General features: G+C 35.0%; 1 protein-coding gene across 1 annotated transcript; it reads left to right on the top strand.

Annotated features, from left to right (window-relative positions):
* Window positions 1-14428: 14428 nt before the first annotated feature.
* Window positions 14429-20285, top strand: LOC141586327 (cytokinin dehydrogenase 5). Its single transcript, XM_074407520.1, has 5 exons — window positions 14429-15334; window positions 15504-15631; window positions 16695-16976; window positions 18074-18336; window positions 19665-20285. The coding sequence occupies exons 1-5, from the start codon at window positions 14746-14748 to the stop codon at window positions 19999-20001; spliced, it is 1599 nt and encodes a 532-aa protein (XP_074263621.1). The 5' UTR covers window positions 14429-14745; the 3' UTR covers window positions 20002-20285.
* The last annotated feature ends 830 nt before the right edge of the window (window positions 20286-21115 follow it).

Genomic DNA, 21115 nt, shown 5'->3' with positions numbered 1-21115 from the left:
GAGGTTAGAATCCAGATCATGTGTATCATCAGTCATAATTTTACCATCTAATTTAGTTGACATCTACATTTTACACGTATGTTAAGTGGGAAATGAAGAACTAGAACGTGAACAAGATGGCAACAAATAGTGTTAGTCCTTATTAGATGCATGTCAAAAATTTCCATGATCAGGATTCTTGAAATCCAAAGGAAAGTGATTGATCATCGTATATTAGTCATATTTGCATGTGAATTCCACAAAATTGTATATCATCACCTAATTAAGCAGCTTTTTTGATGCAAAACAACAAGAAAAAGAAACCTAAACCAAAGTTTTTATAAGTACTTGTCTTTGTCCTCATAAATGAAAGAGACTTAGGTTCTTCTCCCTTAGCTTGTAAAATGTGATTTCTGAATGTAAATTCCACCTACATTGCAGAAAAACTTATAGTTCGGGCCCTTAACTCGAAAACGATAGTAAATTTAGGTCAGGATTTTTTTTCTTAACTCTTACGTAAAGTTGTACGTATGAATTGAAGTTAATTTGTTGAGTACTTGATTAGCTTTGGATTAGTAAATGAAAATGAGGTATAGATATGTCAAATTTTCAATAATTAAATAAGTAAGTTTTCTTTAAGACGATACTGTCTGTCTTAATTAAGCTTAAGACGGACTAATTATATATATACCACTTTTGTATATAAGAATGCATAGGGAAAAACAATATACGTAAGTGATCGATATGATATACTTAACCCGTCTTAAATAATTTCAAAATGATAATATTATATATTAATAAAAGCCAATGGCCGAAAATCAGCGAGTTGTCCAACATAATTTATAATCGAATCATTAGTGTCTTGTATTTGATAAAAGGAGCAAGAAGAATCTAATCTAACAAAGTAACTTAAGGAATAATCAAGTGATAATATAATGCAAAGAATAAAGTTCTGATTCGCTTTCATTCTCGAATAATTATGTTTGTATCGCTCTTTATTACTCAGCTTTTGCATGCAATATTTTTACTGTTGCTTAGCATATGCTTCTTTGCACAAATTCTCATTTAAGACCGATATTATCCGTCTTAAGTTAAAGACGGGTCAAATAAATAATGTCAAATCACATAAATAGCCTTAGAAATAGCAAAAAAATTTGACTTTACCATCTAGTTAGGGTGTCTGACCACGGGCGACCACGAGCGTGGGAACCGGGCCTCCGCTTTTAGTCACCGGATTACAAGCTCATATTAATAAAATTCAATACAAACATCGAACTATAATAGATTTGTGCATTCATATTTAGGACCTCATTTTTATTATCGCACTGAACCTCCATTTGTTTTAAGACGCCCTACATCTAATATTTAACTCTACATCTAGTATTTAACTCGTGTTAAGTTTAAGACGAATAATATCCGTTTTAAGCAAGATTTACTAACTTGAAAATTGTAACTACTTTATGAACTTGGACATTTTCAAAAACTAAACAAATGACGACAAAATGATGGATTGACAAATGGAATTGGATAGCAAATAACATCTGTGTATGCTGTAAAGTACGTGAAACGTTGTATACTTTTTTCTGTCCAGACAAAGCTTTGTTTAAAGCTAGCTCAACTCAAATCCAAAGTCAGAGTACACAGTTTGCACCAAATCTGACGAGGATATATATATACATATTATTAAAAAAAATGTTATCACAAATTATAAAGTAAGACTGTTTATATTTTAAAATATTCAATTAATAAGAAACTTTATATTTAATTCTAATAAATGAACTACTCGTATCTTTTTACATAATGAACCGTCTCATAGTGTAAAAGTGTAAATTGAGGGGCATAAGGGATTTTCATGCTGCGTAAGCACTACTCGTATAAGGTTACAGTTAGACTTACTAGATGTAAGAAAAGACGATTCTTAGACATAATAAACTTAACTTGCACGTGACCGTCACAAACAATAACAAATTTTTTTTTTTTTTTGGCAGCTAGCAATAACAAGTTGCTAGTAGATGATATGACTAAAAAATTCTTAGAAACATCGAAGAAGATGCGCATCTCCCACAGTGTAATGTCTAGTAATGACCTGGTTGAGAAGCAAAGGTAAAAGCAAAGTAAGTCTTTGGTTTGGTAAAGCCACATAAAGAGATGACCAATTAGAAAAATAATATTGTATCTTTTCATTCACCTTTTTATGATTTGTTTTACATTCATAAATAAAGATGTGTTGTACTACGTGTTACTGCAACATGTACTACTAATTCTACTACTAAAAAGTTAGTTAGTATGAACTTGTCGAAATAGCCTTTCCTCATACAATTATCTTGTTTGTGATTTAGTAATCTCGTCGCGAGCATTCGCGACCTCTCACAAAAGGAGAGGGGACAAGGTGGGAGTACTCTACATGTCTTTTCACTCACCTCTAAATGGGCGTTTTATGAGAGAAAGCGGTCCGTCATCAGCAAACGTGACGGATATCGCCCGTCTTCAATGAGATTTTGTGTTCCTCATATTATATTAAGAAGGAAAATAAATCTTGTCATTGGGTAGCATTTAAATTGAGCTTGTAAAAATAGCCTTCGGTGATATTAAACTTCGTGTCACTTAGTCGCGTCTTATCATCATCCTTTTAAGAAAACAAATTTAAAACTAGCTAACCCCCTTTAATTCTTGATTTTTAGAGCTCTTGCCAATTTTCTTTGGACTTTTACCTATATTTTTAACGTCTTTTTTCCTATAAGTAAATAATTTGCTAGATTAACCTTATGTATTACATCATTTTACGGTGTACTCTGATTAATAAAATAACCAGAGTTATATTGACATAATTTCCCAATAGCGCTCAATCTAATTATAAGAAATTTTCATTACTTAGAATGTACAATGAGACCAATTATACATAAGAATATTTCCGATAAAAAATTCGATTTCAATTAAATCGGAGAATATAAGATCGAGGAGTTGATTCGTCATATATACTTTGAACTATATTGATACCGATAAAACATTCGATTTCAATTAAATCGGAGAATATAAGATCGAGGAGTTGATTCGTCATATATACTTTGAACTATATTGATACCCTATTAATCTTAGGTTCAATATATATCCATCCAAAGCATACTTTGACCTAGCTAGGATACAAATGCATCATCTAGACTAGTCTAAAGTTGATTCAAATCATCTCAATTGGATTAATCTTGGCATTTCAAAGTTAAACATCATCTATACAATTACATACGACCAAGAGACAAACTTGAGACAATCGTATCTTTGCATGACAACTTGATACTCACAAATTCATCAATATCGTGGGCCATTCAATAAGATTTTATAAATCTTCCTTTGTTTGATTTATAGAAGATAAATTTCCATTTATAGTATGGAACATATCACCTTATATCTTCAGCATCTACAAACATGTATAATGTGCTATGAATTATTGTTATAAAGCTAGTCATGTGCATCATCCTTTTATCCATGGTTTTACACCACATATATTTGATATCTTGATAATGGACCTCAAACTACCAACAAACGGTCACATATTCAAACTAGAGGTGATCATGGGCCGGGCCAATGCGGGCTTGGGCCGGGCCTTTCTAACAAAAGCGGCCCATTTTTGTGGGCCGGGCCGGGCCGGGCCAAGTGTGTGGGCTTATTTAGCAAGCCCAAACCCGGCCCTTATGGGCTAATGCGGGCTTTTGGGCCTAAATGGGCTTTTTCGGGCCCTAAAATTTACGACATATCCTAGGAAATAATTAGCGTAATATCTTCAGTTACAACTTTTAAAATATAAATAGTGTATAAAATTGTACAAAATATGATGAAATGCATATGAATTGCTCTCTAAAATAAAATAAAGACAAACATCGCCACTTTAAAATGTTTAATCATGCATTCGTAGATATGATTTATGTTATGTACACCTTGTTTTATAAATCTAAAAAAAATATACTTGAGTTTGTAAAGAGTTGGATATAACTTTAACGTTACTTTAATAGGTTTTATTAGAAAAAATATTCATTATTAATAAATATGGGCCGGGCCGGGCCTAAATTTGGGCCAAATGCTTGGCCCAAACCCGGCCCCAAAATATTTTGGGCCTTTTTAGGCCGACCCATGGGTTGTTTTGGGCCAAAACTAAAGGCCCAAGCCCTTCAAAAAAGCGGGCCGGGCCGGGTAGGGTCAATAGGCTTGGGCCATTTGATCAGCTCTAATTCAAACTTCATTTATAAGAATTGAAAAGAGAATAACATAGCATAGCATATTTTTCATCATGTCACTATAGATTCTAATTTATCGCTTAAAGGATTATTGGATAATATTGAAGCATATATTATTTATTTATTGTGTTAAATGTGTTATTTTCTCAATAGCTGTTGTCATTCTCTTACCAGATACTAGTTCTTCATCACATTTTGAGAAATACGAGTAGTAATTATGGGTGATGACTACGACTGAATTATGATGTCAAATAGTCCGCTGTTGTCATCTTTGCATGACAACTTGATAGTCACAAATTCATCAATATCGTGGGCCATTCAATTGTAAATAATAAGAGAATGTTTTAATTTGTATATATTGCTATGAATATGTACATTGGTTTTTATACTGTAGAATACAATGTGAATGCAAATAACTAGAAATCTAAAGAATAGGAAATGAGCACAAAATAAGGAACAATATTAACTAAGTTATACAGTTATCATATTTACAAATATACTGATCTTCATAGCTTGATTCGTGGAGATTAGGATTTGGGAATAATATCTTCAACATTCCCGCTCAAGATGGACGGGCGGAGCCGGAGTCCAATCTTGGAAGAAAGCTCAAAAAATCGCGGCCTGTGGAGTGGCTTGGTGAGAGTGTCCGCAAGTTGATCAGTTCCATTGATATGTTGGACACGAATTTTGCCTAGTCGAACTTGCTCCTTAACAAAATGAAAAGATAGGGCGAGGTGCTTCATTCGTGAGTGAAAGACGGGATTTGCAGAATATTGAGTAGCACTGAGATTATCGCAGTAGATAGCTGGGGGTTTAAGAACCCGAATGCCAAGTTCATGAAGGAACGAGAGCAGCCAAAGAAGTTCAGTAGTTGTATCAGCCACAGCCCGGAATTCGGCTTCAGTAGACGAACGGGAAAGAGCTCGTTGCTTGCGTGAGGACCAACATATTGGGTTTGAGCCGAGATAGACTAGGTAGCCAGAAGTGGAGACATAATTGCTAGGGTCGCCACCCCAATCTGCATCACAGTAGGCATGTAAACAACGCGGAGATGATTTTGTAAGATGAACACCCATGTGAAGGGTACCACGAAGGTATCGTAACAGGCGCTTTAAGGCTGTCCACTGGAGAGCAGTTGGGTGAGTTAGAAATTGCGCAAGCTTGTTGACAGAGAAAGCAATGTCGGGTCGCGTAAGGGACAAGTATTGCAAGCTGCCAATGATAGCACAATAGTTGGTTTCATCAACGATTGGTTGCATAGGTTCAGCAAGGAGAAGAGGGTGCGGAAGTATAGGTGTGTTGGCTGGGTTGCAGTCTTGGTAATTAAATTTGTGAAGCAAATCAGATAAATATTTGGTTTGGTTAAGGTGTATACCGGATTTTGTAGGTGTGGCTTCGACACCAAGAAAATACAATAATGGACCTAGGTCTTTTAAGGAGAATTTTTGGGAAATTTGGGCAATAAAAGTGGTTATGCGATTGTGATCAGGACCCGTGACGATAATGTCGTCAACGTAAACTAAAACAAGAAGGTGAATATGGGTTGTACCGAGTATAAAAAGGGAAGGATCCGAGACCGAGTTTCGAAAACCATACGTGAGAAGGTAGGATTCCAGCTCGGTGTACCATGCTCTCGGAGCCTGCTTGAGACCATAAAGAGCTTTGTGAAGCTTGCAGACATGTTCGGGTTTATCTGTGTCAACGAAGCCAGGGGGTTGAATCATATAGACGGTTTCAGTTAGGTGACCTTGGAGAAAGGCATTGTTGACATCGATTTGGTGAAGGTGCCAACCGTGAGTGACAGCAATGGTGAGGACAAGGCGAATGGTTGTGGGTTTGATTACCGGGCTAAAGGTTTCAGAATAATCAACACCCGGTCTTTGATCGAAACCCTTAGCGACTAGTCGGGCTTTATGTTGTTTTAGAATGCCATCGGGTGTATTTAACGCGAAAAACCCATTTACATCCAATTAAATTTTGGGCTTGATCACGGGGTACCAGTGTCCACGTCTGATTACGAATGAGGGCTTGGTGCTCGTCAAGCATTGCAGCTCTCCAACGCGGGTCAACAAGGGCTTGCTGGTGGTGGTGGGAGTGGTGTGGGTTAAGGGTAAGTGGGCTGTTTTCGCGTACTTGGGGTTAGGTATTATGATATTGTGGGAGAGACGAGTAGCCACACGATGAGGCGGTGGTGGTGGGGGGGTGGAGGAGGGGGGTAGGAGTAGAGGAGGTAGTGGCTGGGGAGTTGGGGGTCACGGGTGGAGAGGATTCGGGAGTGGCAGGGGAGGCAGGGGAGTCAGGGGAGGTCGGTGAGCGTGGGGAAGTCGGCGTGGGTTCATTGATAGCTGGGTTTGTGGGTTCGGGAAGAGTGGGGCAGAGGATGGGAACGGTGAGGGAGCACCAGTGATCAGGGGTCGGGTTGGTGGTGGGCGAGGTGTTCGAGAGAGATGGAAAGGGAAATTCGGTTTCAACGAACCGAACATGGCGACTGGTATAGAGTTTCTGATTGGAGGGGTCGTAGCAAAGGTATGCACTTTGTGTGGAGGAGTAGCCAACAAAGATGCAGAGTTTTGATTTTGGTTCGAGCTTGTGGTTGTTATAAGGACAGAGCCATGGGAAGCAGAGGCAGCCAAACAGACGTAGCTTTTGATAATTTGGAGCCTTTTGTGGAGAATTTCATAAGGGGATTTATTTTGAAGGGTGGGTGTGGGTAAACGGTTAATAAGATAAGCAGCGGTGGAGAATGCGTAGGGCCAGAAAGTTGTAGGTAATCGTGCTTGGGTAAGAAGAGCGAGGCCGGTTTCAACGATGTGACGGTGACGTCGCCCGACAAACCCGTTATGCTCAGGAGTGTGTGGGGGAGATGTTAAGTGAGTTATGCCGCTATTAAGTAATTCTGGAGTTAACTTCTTGTATTCCCCGCCATTATCCGAGTAACATTGTCGGATATGTGTGTTGAAAATTTTTTCAACTACGGCGCGAAAACGAGTGAAGGTAAGAAGTGTGTCGGATTTGTGTTTAATGGGGTAAAGCCAAAAATAGTGACTGAAATGATCGACAAAGATGACGTAATATTTAAAATTGTCATGAGAAAGTAGTGGTGCCGTCCAAACATCAGAGTACATTAGGTCGAGTGGAGCTTTAGACGTGAGTGTGGAAACGGAAAAGGGTAATTTCTGACTTTTATTCATTAAGCAAGCGGTAAAATGATTAAAATCGGAAATGCACAAATTAAAATCTATAAATACTATTAAAAGGCTAGCATAAAAATGTCACGTAGACAATGCCACATGGGATGAAAAAAAGCCACGTACACAATAACAATGTGACTTGGCAAACTAATATGACATGGATTATCAATTTATTCATATATTGCATTAATTTAATTCACTTATTTTATTTAAAAATCCATCCATATTCCATTAGCTTTAAACTTAATTAACTCAAAAAAAAAAAAAAACTACAATAAGAAAATACACATTAACTATAAGTTAATAATTTCAAGAAATTTCATATGGATTAGTATTATATGTATTCGAAATAAAAAAAACTGAATACATAAGAAAATAAGAACGAAGAAGAATAAATGAAGTTGAAAACAATTTTTTTTTTTGTATTGTCAGATTCGTCACTAATTCACTACTTTTTTTTTTTTGAAAGGCACCAATTCACTATTGTTGTTATTATAACTTTGTTGTATATAGAAGATGTTTTATAGAACTAATTAATCAACAATTGAGTATTAAATATCATATAAAATATTTTCTTAGGAAAATATAAAATAAATGGAAAAAAAAATATTTATTTAATTTAAGTAATTTACAAACAAATTCAGTAAATACTTAAATGAAATTAAACACTAATAATAAAATTCTAAAAGAGGAGTAATACCGTATATTTAGTTCATGAAATTATTTCACGTAAAGGATAAGGTTTTGGAAAATATAAAATGTATGGAAAAGAAAATATTTATTTAATTTAAATAATTTACAAACAAATTCTGTAAATACATAAGTAAATTAAACACTAATAATAGAATTTTAAAAGGATAGTAATACCATGTATTTAGTTCATGAAATTATATCACTTAAATGATAATTTAAATGAGACCTTCTCCATTCCACTTTTATTGTTTAATTATTCATTAAAATTTATTCCAAATTAATTGTTTTTTCAAAATTTAGTATGATAAATGACTTAATTATTAGTATCTATACAATATAATAAGAAGACAAGATGAGTAGTTTATTATTTGACGTGTGTCATGTTAAGCAATTTTAAGTGCCACATTTTATGTTATTTTTCTTTGCATTTAATTTTAATCCATGTGTAATTTTTCTATTGGTTACTAATAATTCAATTATATTAATTACTTAATTATCTAACTAAAATTAAGTAAGTATCCAACTAAAAGTAATCTCTAAATATCATGTGTTACATGCTTATAAAATACAAACAAAATAAAAAAAATATTAGTGGCAAACACAAAAAACAAATTAATAAAACTCTTTATTTTCCTCTCATAAATTTGGTATTAATCTACCTATTCATTTAACTTTTTTTTTTCTTTTATTTAATAGATGGTCTTTTGGTTTTTCCTCACAATTATTATACTTTGTATTTATTTCACCATTTTTTATCTCCCCCTTAGTTCACACAACATTCTTCTTCTCTCAAATAAATTATTGAAATTAATTACAAAAATTTCCTATGTTTCTTATAACTTTTTTTAAAAATTACAAAATAATGTCATCGTTTAAGGGTAAAATTCTCGCATTACTCCACCAATTGCAACCTTTTTCCTTTTATTTTCAATTGGTTTTTATCTTTTCTTAATCTTAATTATTGCACACAAGCAAATGAGGTGATAATTAATAAAATGGAAGAAGTATAATAATACAAATTGTGTATCCTTATTTCTTTGAAATTCATTTGGATAAGCGTTAAAGCTCCTCACATAAAAGTTTACCAACAACAAAAGATATAGAGATGACTCTAATTGACAAGAGATATAGTAGAAATGAAACTAGAATGATGTCCATTGTTTAATAAATACATTTTCTCGTGTATCCTCTCAAAAATTGCTCACATAAAATTTATGTTTAAAATTATTGAATGCGTATTTAGTCTAGAATTTTATTTGTATAAGTCACATATCATCAACTCCTTGCTAATAATTTAAGTATATCACTTAGATATTTCGTTATATAAAAATCATTTCAATAATATTTTTCCCAATACGCTGGAAATCAATTGAATTTACAAGGACGATGTTGCAAGACCGATGAGCCGACAAGAATTGTAAATGTATTATTTGTTAAAAGTTTAACAAACTCCATTGCATTTAAGAAAATAAACTTGTAATTTTAGCCTAATTAGTAAGATAAACATAAGTTGTATTTTAATATAGCGCTTTCTGCGCATTATTCATATCGTCTCTAATTGACTAAAGGCAATATGTAAAATTCAGTTATAAAAATCATTACCATCCATTCATTTATATATTTTACATATTTACTTTATTTTACATTTCTTTTTTCATTAGAATACCTTAGGTAATAAATAATAGAATTAGATGTCCAAGTGTCCAACATTTTGTTTCTTTGTCGGATAAAAATAGAACCAAGGTTCTCCGAACGCACCAGAACAACACTAAAAACAATTTATCAAGTACTAGAATGCCAAAAGCCGTCAATGTTGAGTGAACTGAATAACCACCATGACAAAGCCAAACGCCCTCGAAATCCAGAGACAATCTAAACACCGTAAAAAGAAAAGCACAGACAAAAACAGAAAGGGACTAACAAAGAATTAACACAACAAGACAACATTCAAAAGAAAAAGGACAAAGACAATGAGGACCGTAGCAAAATAAGAGTAGTTTTCAAAGTTAATATTCCACTGTTTGAATGCAATTTTACGTTTAGATAATTTGTGTTGACTTTGCTTATAGGCTTTGAGAATAAGTTGTTTAAAGTGCTCTAATGAAACACAAGGCAATACAATTTCCCATTTAATTTATATGCAATACCGTTTTAAATCGATAATGGACATTCGTTGTTCTTTAAAATGAGGGATTCATGGGTTTTGGTGCTATAATATATCTTACCCTCATGAATTATGACATGACCCTCTTTATTGCCTTGCTTAGGTACCCTACCAACATATCTCCAAGATAATAAGCAAGAAGACAAACAAGCCAAATAACGCATTCATGAACGATACCGCAAAAATAAAAGAACAAAAACAATCAAGCCCGTGATTCTCACGGGTCACAAAACTAGTTGGTATTTAAAAGCTTGAGTATGGCGTTGGAAGGGTGGTCAAGCCGGTGATGCCAGGCGGTTGAGGAGGTTGCGGTGTAGGCTCGGTGAGGAGGTGGAGGGCGCCATTCATATGTGCCATCATGGAGGTGTCCCTGGAGTAGAATTTCCCCCGTCGAGAGTGCCTTAAAACAAAAGGTAGAATGTGAGAATAAAGCAATAGCATTGTTATCTTTACAGAATTGAGAGACGGAAAGTAATTTCCGAGATATATTAGGAACAACTAAAACATTATTAAAGGTAAGAGAGTTGTAGGAAAAAGAACCATAGTGGGTTATGGGAAGAGAAGAGCCGTCCCCTATGATAAGGTCATCAGCACCATCGTAAGGAGCATGAAGAGAGAGAGAGTTTGAAGAACATTGGTAATGTGGTGGGATGCGCCACTATCGATGAGATAGGACGAGGAAGGGTTAGGAGCAGCAGTAGCAGTGTGGGCACGGGGTTGTCGAGTGGGTGGAGGAAGGAAATTGACAGTGGGATAGTCCCGTTTGAAGTCGGGATAGTCACTTATCACATGACCCTTCTTTGCGGCGGTATTACAAATGACGGCGAGAAAGGGTTTGGGTTCCTGGTTTGTGGTTTGGTTGGGTTGAGAGTAGCGAGGCTGAATGGTGGAGTGATAGGAAGGACGAGCAGAGGCGGGTTGTGGCTGGTAGCGAGAGGGTTGGTACTGGGTTTGGCGAGAGGTAGCAACATGTGCAGAGGAGGTAAAAGGGGTGGGTGAAGGTTTGTTTTTGACAAGCAATTCCTGGTGAATGAGTTTTTCGTGTAGGTCTTCGAAGGTGATAGGTGTATCACGAGCCCGCACGGTGTCAATAACCGATTTGTAAAGGTTTTGGTCAAGACCGTTTAGAATCTGGGCGGTGATGTCCTCGGAATCAACTGGTTTTCCGAGCTGTGCAAGTTGGGCAGCACAAGTCTTGATGGACAATACATAGTCCGTGATTGACTTGTCACCGTGAGTGATATTGCGGAGACGATCCTTGAGTTGAAGGATGTGACCGCGGGAGGGGTTGGCATAGGTGGATGCGAGGAGGTTCCATGGTTCTTGAGATGTGTTTGCATCAAGAATAATGGGTGAGACGGATTCGCTTAGCGTGCCAGCAATGGCGCCAAGTATAAGTTGATCTTGGCGGAACCAAGTAAGGTAGGCAGGATTAGAGGTGGGTTCGGGTTTGGGTGTGGTGGTTGTGGGTTCTAGAACTGTGGTTTGGGGTGGTGGAGAGGTGGAGCCATCAAGGTAGCCAAAGAGGCCGAGTCCTTGAAGGAAGCGTGAGATCTGAAACCTCCAAGAACGATAGGTAGTGGGTGTTAGTTTGTATCAATTGGGAAAGGAAATGGAGAGCAGGGGTCGGTTTGGTTCATCAGTGTTTGGGATGAGAGCATTGGAGTGGTTTGCCATTGGTTGTCGAATGGTGAAGAGCACAGTGAGGAGAAGAGTGGTTTGGATCGTTTAAGAGGATGATACCATGTAAATAATAAGAGAATGTTTTGTATATATTGCTATGAATATGTACATTGGTTTTTATACTGTAGAATACAATGTGAATGCAAATAACTAGAAACCTAAAGAATAAGAAATGAGCACAAAATAAGGAACAATATTAACTAAGTTATACCGTTATCATATTTACAAATATACTGATCTTCATAGCTTGATTCGTGGAGATTAGGATTTGGGAATAATATCTTCAACATCAATAAGATTTTATAAATCTTCCTTTGTTTGATTTTCTACAAGATAAATTTCCATTTATAGTATGGAATATATCACCTTATATCTTCATCATCTACAAACATGTATAATGTGCTATGAATTATTGTTATAAAGCTTGTCATGTGCATCATCCTTTTATCCATGGTTTTACACCACATATATTTGATATCTTGATAATGGACCTCAAACTACCAACAAACATACATGGGTCACATATTCAAACTTCGTTTATAAGAATTGAAAAGAGAATAACATAGCATATCATAGCATATTTTTCATCATGTCACTATAGATTCTCATCTATCGCTTAAAGGATTATTGGATAATATTGAAGCATATATTATTTATTTATTGTGTTAAATGTGTTATTTTCTCAATAGTTGTTGTCATTCTCTTACCAGATACTAGTTCTTCATCACATTTTAAGAAATACGAGTAGTAATTATGGGTGATGACTACTACTGAATTATGATGTCAAATAGTCTGCTTTTTTATCTTAACTTTCTTTCTGTGTGGTGTAAAGAAAGTCAATATAGTATTAAGAAGGAATCTAAACTTAGCTGATACATATTGAGCTCGATCTAATTCAAACATTTTTTTCGTCAATTTTCCTACTGAGAAAACAAGTCAATAACTCGATCAAGACTTTTATACTATCTGCGCCCCATTCATTTATTAACATGTTTTATTAATCAAAATTGAGAAAAAGATCATACAAATAATGGTTGACTTAGTCGTTTAGTAGTAGACTAGTGGATAGCACTACTTTGTTGAACCGTGGTCAAGCCACTCAAAATTGTGCTAAAAAGTTGTTTCCTTCGCAGTCACGCAAAAAAACACGCAACCAACATGGAATTTTAATAATCGAGTTACGTAAATACAAGTCAAACATATAATTTTGATCTAATGAGAGTATGAGACCTAGTTTAGCTTGGTACGGCAATTTTAAAATATTATACATAGTACGGCATTAAACTAATTAATTAATTATTATTAATTATAATTATACGTCGCAGCCCCACTATAGACGACTTACGTTGACTTGTTATGCCTATCAATTGCTAATTTTGGCCGACTCTAATCTTAATTTTGATCTTCTCGTTTCTTTCACGTTACAATTGTCAACAATTTCTTCATTGTTTCCATCATTGGACCATAACTTGTCGACATGGTTAACTATTGATTATATTAGCACGTATCCATCGTAAACAAACTATAGTCGCTTTTATATCTTTTACGTAGATTGGTTTAATTAACGGAAAGTAACACATTATATGAACTTTAACAATGATTGATCACAACTTGTAATTTTGTATTTTTTTATGGACTATTCAGTATTCACAACGTGGCAGTCAGTTTTGTTCGTAATTAGCTGAATTCATTTTATACACGCTAATATCATTGAATTGATTACCAGAATCACATATCGAATATTGAATGAATTGGACACATAGATTGCGATAATACTATAATTCTTCACAAGATTTTCAGGTACCGAATATTATTATCATAATTCATGACAATGACACTTAAACTACATTATTAATGTTCATATCAACCAATCCAACTAAAATCGCTCTGAAAATTGAACTTTGTTAAGAAAGATTTATGTTCATCATTGGCCGAATTCATTTCATATTGCTTACCAGACTGTCACGTATCGTTATTGTTATCATGATATTGACACCTAAATTGTATTATTTCTATACTGCATACCAGATTTTCACATACCGAATATTATTCTCATGACATGGACACTTAAACTGTATTATTAATACACATCAATCAATCCAAACTAAAACCAAAACTAACTCCATCATCAACACTTAATTATTCATATTTATTTGTACTTTTGTATAAAATTTTAGTATCTATCAATCTATTCCATCACATAAAACATTATAAAACCTAAATTTATTTAATTTAATTTAATTTATAGTACACCAAATGTTGAGTACTACTGGTAGTAGTTAACATAAGATCCCACGTGAAGCCCTACTCCTCCCAAGTCCCTACCCAAGATCCTCCATATCCACCAATTGGGCCCCACCCTTTTGCCAACTCTCTTCATTCCTTTGTCCTCACACGTGTCATCACTTCCTCCTCGCACGTGACCTCCCACGTGTCTCTCCTCCTCCTCATTTCCCCCTCCTATATAAATTCACACCCCAAAACCATTCCTCCTCCAAAATCATCACCATATACACTCAAATTTTCACCATTTTTACTTTTTACCGTCATTTTTTACTTTTTACCGCATTACTATAGCTATAAATTGACAGAAGAACAAACAAACCTTCTGACAAAAATCTTCCTCGTTTCCTTAAAACAAAATAAAATAAAATCAGAATAAATTTCTGCATGTTTTTACGTTAAGTAAATCTTTAAAGTGTAATCTCTCGTTATTCCCGTTGTTCTTCTTTTTCACCTCTATATAATCTCACCCCATTCTTTAAAATTTCAATTTCATCAACAAAATCAAAAACCAAACAAAACAATAATGGCAACCAAGCTGTTACTAATCGTCGTAGCGATATACAGGTTAATAGTTACGGTGGGGCTAACATTAAGCCCCACCGAACCCTTCCAGCTCGGCGCTATCCGTCTAAGTACGAACACCGCCGAGCTGGAAGAGGCGTCCGTGGATTTCGGACGCCTAGGACGGTCGGAACCCGTAGCCGTGTTCCGACCGTCCTCAGCCCACGACGTGGCGGGACTAGTAAAAGCCGCCACGTCAGGGGCTGGAGCTGGGGTTGGGTTTCCGGTGTCTGCCCGGGGTCACGGTCACTCGATCAACGGGCAGGCACATACCGGAGACGGGGTCGTGGTGGAGATGGGCCGACGGATTGGGGAAAATGGGCCGGGCGCTCCGAAAGTGAATGTGGAAAAAGAGTATGTGGATGTGTGGGGAGGGGAGTTGTGGGTGGATGTGTTAAGGCGTACGTTAGAATATGGACTCGCGCCTAGATCGTGGACTGATTATTTGTATCTAACGGTTGGTGGGACGTTGTCTAATGCTGGGATTAGTGGTCAAGCTTTTAATCATGGGCCTCAAATTAGTAACGTCCATGAACTCGACGTCGTTACTGGTATGTACCTATAATTATTATTATAAGTTGATTCATACAAATATTTGACTAAGTCGATTTTTTTTATAGTATTTTAATCAAACGTAAAAAGTCTGTTTTTTGATAATTGTATCGAGATTTTAGAGTTATGGCGGTTATTAATTGTGCATTTTTGTGTGATGAAAATCAGGAAAAGGAGAAATTGTGACATGTTCCGAGGAAAAAAGTCCGGAATTATTTCATGCAGTTTTGGGAGGTTTAGGCCAATTTGGGATCATTACTCGTGCTAGAATTGCTCTTGAGCCTTCTCCTCAAAGGGTAATATTATCATTCCTAGCTATCTTCATACCTTGTTTAGGTTATTTATTTCATTTTCATACGTTTAATTACAAAGACTTTTCATCGATCAATATTGAACAAATGTTTATAAATACCCGTATGTACTTAGATTAACTGGTAAATGGATGTTCTAGTTCAAATTAAGCCCTAAAATGTAGTCGTATTAACATTCACGAGAGGTCTGATTAAACCTAATGGTATATACCGTACCCAAAAGAACCAAATGTTTGGAAATGAGATGAACAGAGAAAATCTACATCACTATAATTGAGTTGTACAAAATTATTTTGAACTTTTGTGTTAGCATATTCTTCATCAATAAATAGTACTCCATTGAATTGTTTTGTACATTTAAGTCCAAATTTCATATCTTTATATTGGAAAAATGTCATTTCATAAAATCTTTGGTCCAACCATAATTTAGCATTGTAGCCTTAAAATTGAAAAACAAAAAAAATGTGAGGTTTACTTTGGACATTATGAAGGTGGGACACTATATGTTACCCAAAAATTGGTCATGACATTTGACAAGTGTTGTTAAGCTAGTTGAGTGACAATTACTCCCCAAAAGCAAAACATTTTCTCGACACCACCAAAAAAGAGACACATTTCTTCTTATTGGATTAACTCTTGGCCAATTTGTTTTCACAATTATTGTCATTAATAATTATCCCAAATAATAGTGAGTCAATTAAGTCAATATTTAAAGTTGGCCCCAAGTCGAGACTGTTGTATATTATAACGGTTTTTCTAACGTGTGTCCTAAACACGCACAACAGATGTAGGAATATTCTCACGATTAGTTGGTAAAATCATGAGTATCACATACTCATGACTATGTTCAAATCACGTCAGCATCGACGAAATTCCCTTGTGGCTACAATTAATTTAGAAAAAAAAAAAGTTCATTAGATATGTCAACAATATCATTTTATGTCTCATGAGAATATAAAAAAGGTGTATATAAAATGATTATTAAAACGTTTTTATTTGAGTTTACGCATAAAATTTATCTAAACCGGTAATTGTAATTATGATGCAGGTAAGGTGGATAAGAGTGTTATACTCAAATTTTACAGCCTTTACAAAGGACCAAGAGTACTTAATATCATTGCATGACAAGCCCCAAAGCCAAAAATTTGATTATGTGGAAGGGTTTGTGATTGTTGATGAAGGGTTAATTAATAATTGGAGATCATCATTTTTCTCTCCAAGTAACCCTGTTAAGATCTCTTCCCTTGGCTCTACTAATAATGAGGGTGTCCTATATTGCTTGGAGATCACCAAGAATTACTTCGATTCTCAAAATCATTCCGTCGATCAGGTACTAAATTACGCTAATTAGTACCTGTACTACATAATATAAGAAATTGAGTTTGCGCAAACTGGTGATACTGAACTTATTAGTAGCATTTTATTCACCTAAAACATTAGATTATGACAGTATCACCAGGTAGCGCCCTATCATTTTTGTTCTTTTAGATCGAAATTGCTTAATACATATTGATTGAGATTAGGAGTCCATAATTTCATTAGCATGATCAAACATGTGCATAAAAATTAAAGGTTAAAGTGAAGTCTATTCTAGATTTCTAGTTACTACAATCACCAATTTTCATGAGATTCTTTCTTTTTCATCTTTATTTGCTGTATGCATGTGAAAAGATACTTCTTTCATACCAAGAAAATCACTTTATTTAACCATTGCTTTATTGAACAAAAAAATACTTTATCAACATACAAAAATCCTTGACTACTTTTTTTTTCTCTATCCTTTTTTATTATATACACATGTCAAAAGACTTTAATGTAGTTTGTTTCATTTAATAAACACAAATTCTTATCTAGAAGTTACAACCGTTTTAAATAAAGACCGTCTTAAGTAAGACCTACTAGCTACTGTTTAATAAAACTGGCATAATAACAACAATAATAGGTATTTTGGACAATAGGTCTCAGGTTCGATTCCCCTCCCCTATTGTAATGCGATTAAGTGCGCGCTTCGTTGAACCAAAAAAAAAATAACAACAATGAAACAGATAATCTCTGAGTCATAAGTTTTAAGAAGAAGCTTCTTTTTCCTTAATTATTTAATTAGGATATTAATGTGTATTTTAAATCGTTACAAAATCTAAGCAGCCCACCTGCCAGATTATTCCAATCTTAGTCAATCAGTTAGTCACAACTTAATTAAATTAATAAATTAATTAGTGGAGTAATTAAATTACTATATTAGCTGTAAAGAATCAAACTTATCCTCACCAAAACAACTGTTTGGTGTCATCTACTTTTGAGTTCTTGCTTTGATTTAATAATTTGTTACAAGTTACGGGTGCCCTTATCGGATTAATACTCGTTTACGCGCTTTTTACCGAGTCGTTAGCACAGTATTATTAATATAATCCTTTGCAATGTTAACAGGAAATTGAGGCATTATTGAAAGACCTAGACTATATACCAGCATCAACATTCACAACAGACCTCCCATACATAGATTTCTTGGACCGGGTTCACAAGGCCGAGTTGAAACTCCGTTCCAAGGGACTATGGGAGGTACCGCACCCTTGGCTGAACCTCTTCGTGCCAAAATCAAGGATATCCGACTTTAATGAAGGAGTCTTCAAGGGCATTTTGGGAAATAAGACGAGTGGTCCGATCCTCATCTACCCTATGAACAAGCATAAGTAAGTCCAATGCTAGATTGATTATTCACAATTTCCTTTTATTTTCATTTTTATTTTAGTCTGGTGTGATAGTCGTTTTATGTTAAAACGGTCTTAAACCAGACTCGGTGATGATTTGAATTATGTCCTAACAAATTATTCATGTTACTTGCATGGCATTATTGAGACATAAAAGTTGGACATCATGAGGTCATGTTAGGATTATGGATATTCCTTCATAGTCACGCATTGAAAAATACATATAGCAGCAAGTGGCTTACGTTAGCTTTACAATGATATGATTATGTGTTATTTACTTATTTCTATACCTTATAATAGTGCATGGTGGTAGAATTACGTAACTAGTACTATACTAGTGGTATGTATGACATGTTACAGAATCCATGTTGACATCATGGCATAACTTGCTTACATATGTTGATATCTACATACTATATTCCATCCAATATTTATCAAATAAATATAATACTTTTATCTCTATTATTATGGTTGAAATTAGAGAGTTGGAATAGTGTAGTGTTTTGTTAGAGCTTATCCCATTTTGTATTGTAGAAACCAAAAATCTCCATCTGTATGTAATCAATTCTAATCTTATTCTGATTAGTAGGGCCGAAAATGTGGTGGATCCGGGGGTTAGTAAGGGCGCTTGCTCCCCTGAACAGTGAGAAAATAAGATTTTAGCTAATTAATTTTTGTCCTATAATACCTTTTTGGCTTGCTGTATTAGTATTTCGCCTTCCTTATAAAAAAGTATTGGCTTCGCCACTATCTTAAAAGTTGGGTGTACCAAACAACTAGCATAAGATGGCATCGGGACTACTTGTTTTAAGGGTCGAAAGTTGAGTGTCCCAAACTATGAGAAGTGTGGTTTTGTTTCTACGTTTTTTTAATTCATATGACGGTAATAAGGTGGCCAATTTGAAGAGTCAGAAAGTAGAATGTCTATACTAAATAAACTCGTTACAAACAATTAGTTGTTGTATAATTGATAAGTAAATGATTTTTTAATTTAAAGTACCTTTAAATTAAAATTAACTTTAAAAGGTGTGGAAAAATGCCAACTAGGACGACAAAAGCACAACCTTTTGGTTGACATATTCCCAATATTATCTTAAAGGAACAAATAGTTATCCTACAAGTGGGAAGATTCTATTGTCAGAAGATCTTCATATGACCCACATAACTCTGGGTCAGGTTGCCTGTGTTTTTTTTTTCTTTAGCACCTTGTTTTGTAGCATAATCATGATTTAAAATGTCTTTTGAATGTTTTTGTTATAAATAATTGTAAAATAATTACATTTGATCTAATATTCTTATGTTGTTTGTAGATGGGACAATCGGACATCCGTCGTCACACCAAATGAAGAAGTGTTTTACTTGGTGGCATTGCTTAGATCGGCCCTTGAAAATGGAGAGGAGACACAAAGTCTCAAGTACCTAACAGATCAAAATCGCAGAATCTTAAAGTTTTGCAAGGATGCAAATATCGGTATCAAGCAATACTTGCCACACTACACCACAGAATCAGAATGGATGAATCATTTTGGCGATAAGTGGGGACATTTTAACAAGATGAAGACGGAATTTGATCCGAAGAGGATATTAGCGACAGGACAACGTATTTTCAAGCCTATCCTCGACACAAATGATGTCGCTTTGAGATGATTATTAGTCAGCTAATAGTAATTAGATAGTGCAAGTAATATAGGCTGACATTAATGTATAGTTAATTAGTTGTACAAAAGATTAGACTTATAATAGTAATTTATCTAATTAGATGCTAATCAATGGCTTAGACACCATGTATGGAAATTGAAGGGAATGAATTATGTCAAAGGTAGTTTTCAGTAGACAATAGTATGTAGTTGAAAGCTACTTGAAATTGATTGATGGAATTACCATGTATTCATCCAAATTTGAGTATTGGAGCCTTATGAATCTTGTCCAAAGTATACAGTATTTGTGTCTCCCTTAACTTTTTATGTACACTAATTAAAGACACATTTTTTTTGTTTTCTGAAAATCTTGTCAAAGTTTTCAATGTACCAAGACTTCTCCCAACTCTTAGATTTAGGGAAATGACAATGGAAATGTACTCGGTCCGGTTCAGAATATTATTTTAAGAACTTGACATTTGAAAATGTGTCCCCTAAATGACAGGATATTTTGGTGTGGTTGTGACCGCCATAAGTAAGCTAAGTTCATTCCAGATATGCAAACAAGATATTGCACATGCATTAGACCATCCCCAAGCAGTGGTCGCGCTAACTAGGTCGCGATCCGATTTTACTCTTAATCCTACCTTATTAACCTTGACCAATTTTCACTCTCCCAAGCAGAAGGTCGCGACCTAGGTCATCAACCCAATCATTATCCACTTTACAATATTCCCAATCATTGTTTTTTTATTGTTTTATAATTGTTCAACCAATAAGAAATCGACACATGAAAGGTCAATAAAACCATCTCTTTTGATCAACCTTGGTCACAAATTGACCATCCTTGGTCACAAATTGACCATTTCTTGTTTTTTGTCACAAATTAACCACCATTGGTCACACATTAACAATACTAATTACTTGATTAACCATGACCAAGCAAGGTCATGACCAAACAATTGACCTTGCTTGGGGATGGTCTTATTGAACATCAGATTGACGATAAAGATCCGATTTTCATTGGATTTTGGAAAAATTCGTGATTAATGAATAATGAAATACAAGTGCAAAAAAAGGTGCCCTAAGTACTTACAGAATAGTCCGTAGTATTTTAGAGAGTT

The sequence above is a fragment of the Silene latifolia genome, chromosome 6 (assembly GCF_048544455.1).
Source record: "Silene latifolia isolate original U9 population chromosome 6, ASM4854445v1, whole genome shotgun sequence".
Taxonomy (NCBI): Eukaryota; Viridiplantae; Streptophyta; class Magnoliopsida; order Caryophyllales; family Caryophyllaceae; genus Silene; species Silene latifolia.
Note: the sequence above shows the minus strand (reverse complement) of the source record. Positions and strands in the feature narration are given on the sequence as shown.

Coding starts and splice junctions, on each gene's coding strand:
- LOC141586327 (XM_074407520.1), top strand. CDS start 14,746: ATGGCAACCAAGCTGTTACTAATCGTCGTAGCGATATACAGGTTAATA. Junction 15,335..15,503: donor TGAACTCGACGTCGTTACTG/GTATGTACCTAT, acceptor GATGAAAATCAG/GAAAAGGAGAAATTGTGACA. Junction 16,977..18,073: donor AAAATCATTCCGTCGATCAG/GTACTAAATTAC, acceptor CAATGTTAACAG/GAAATTGAGGCATTATTGAA.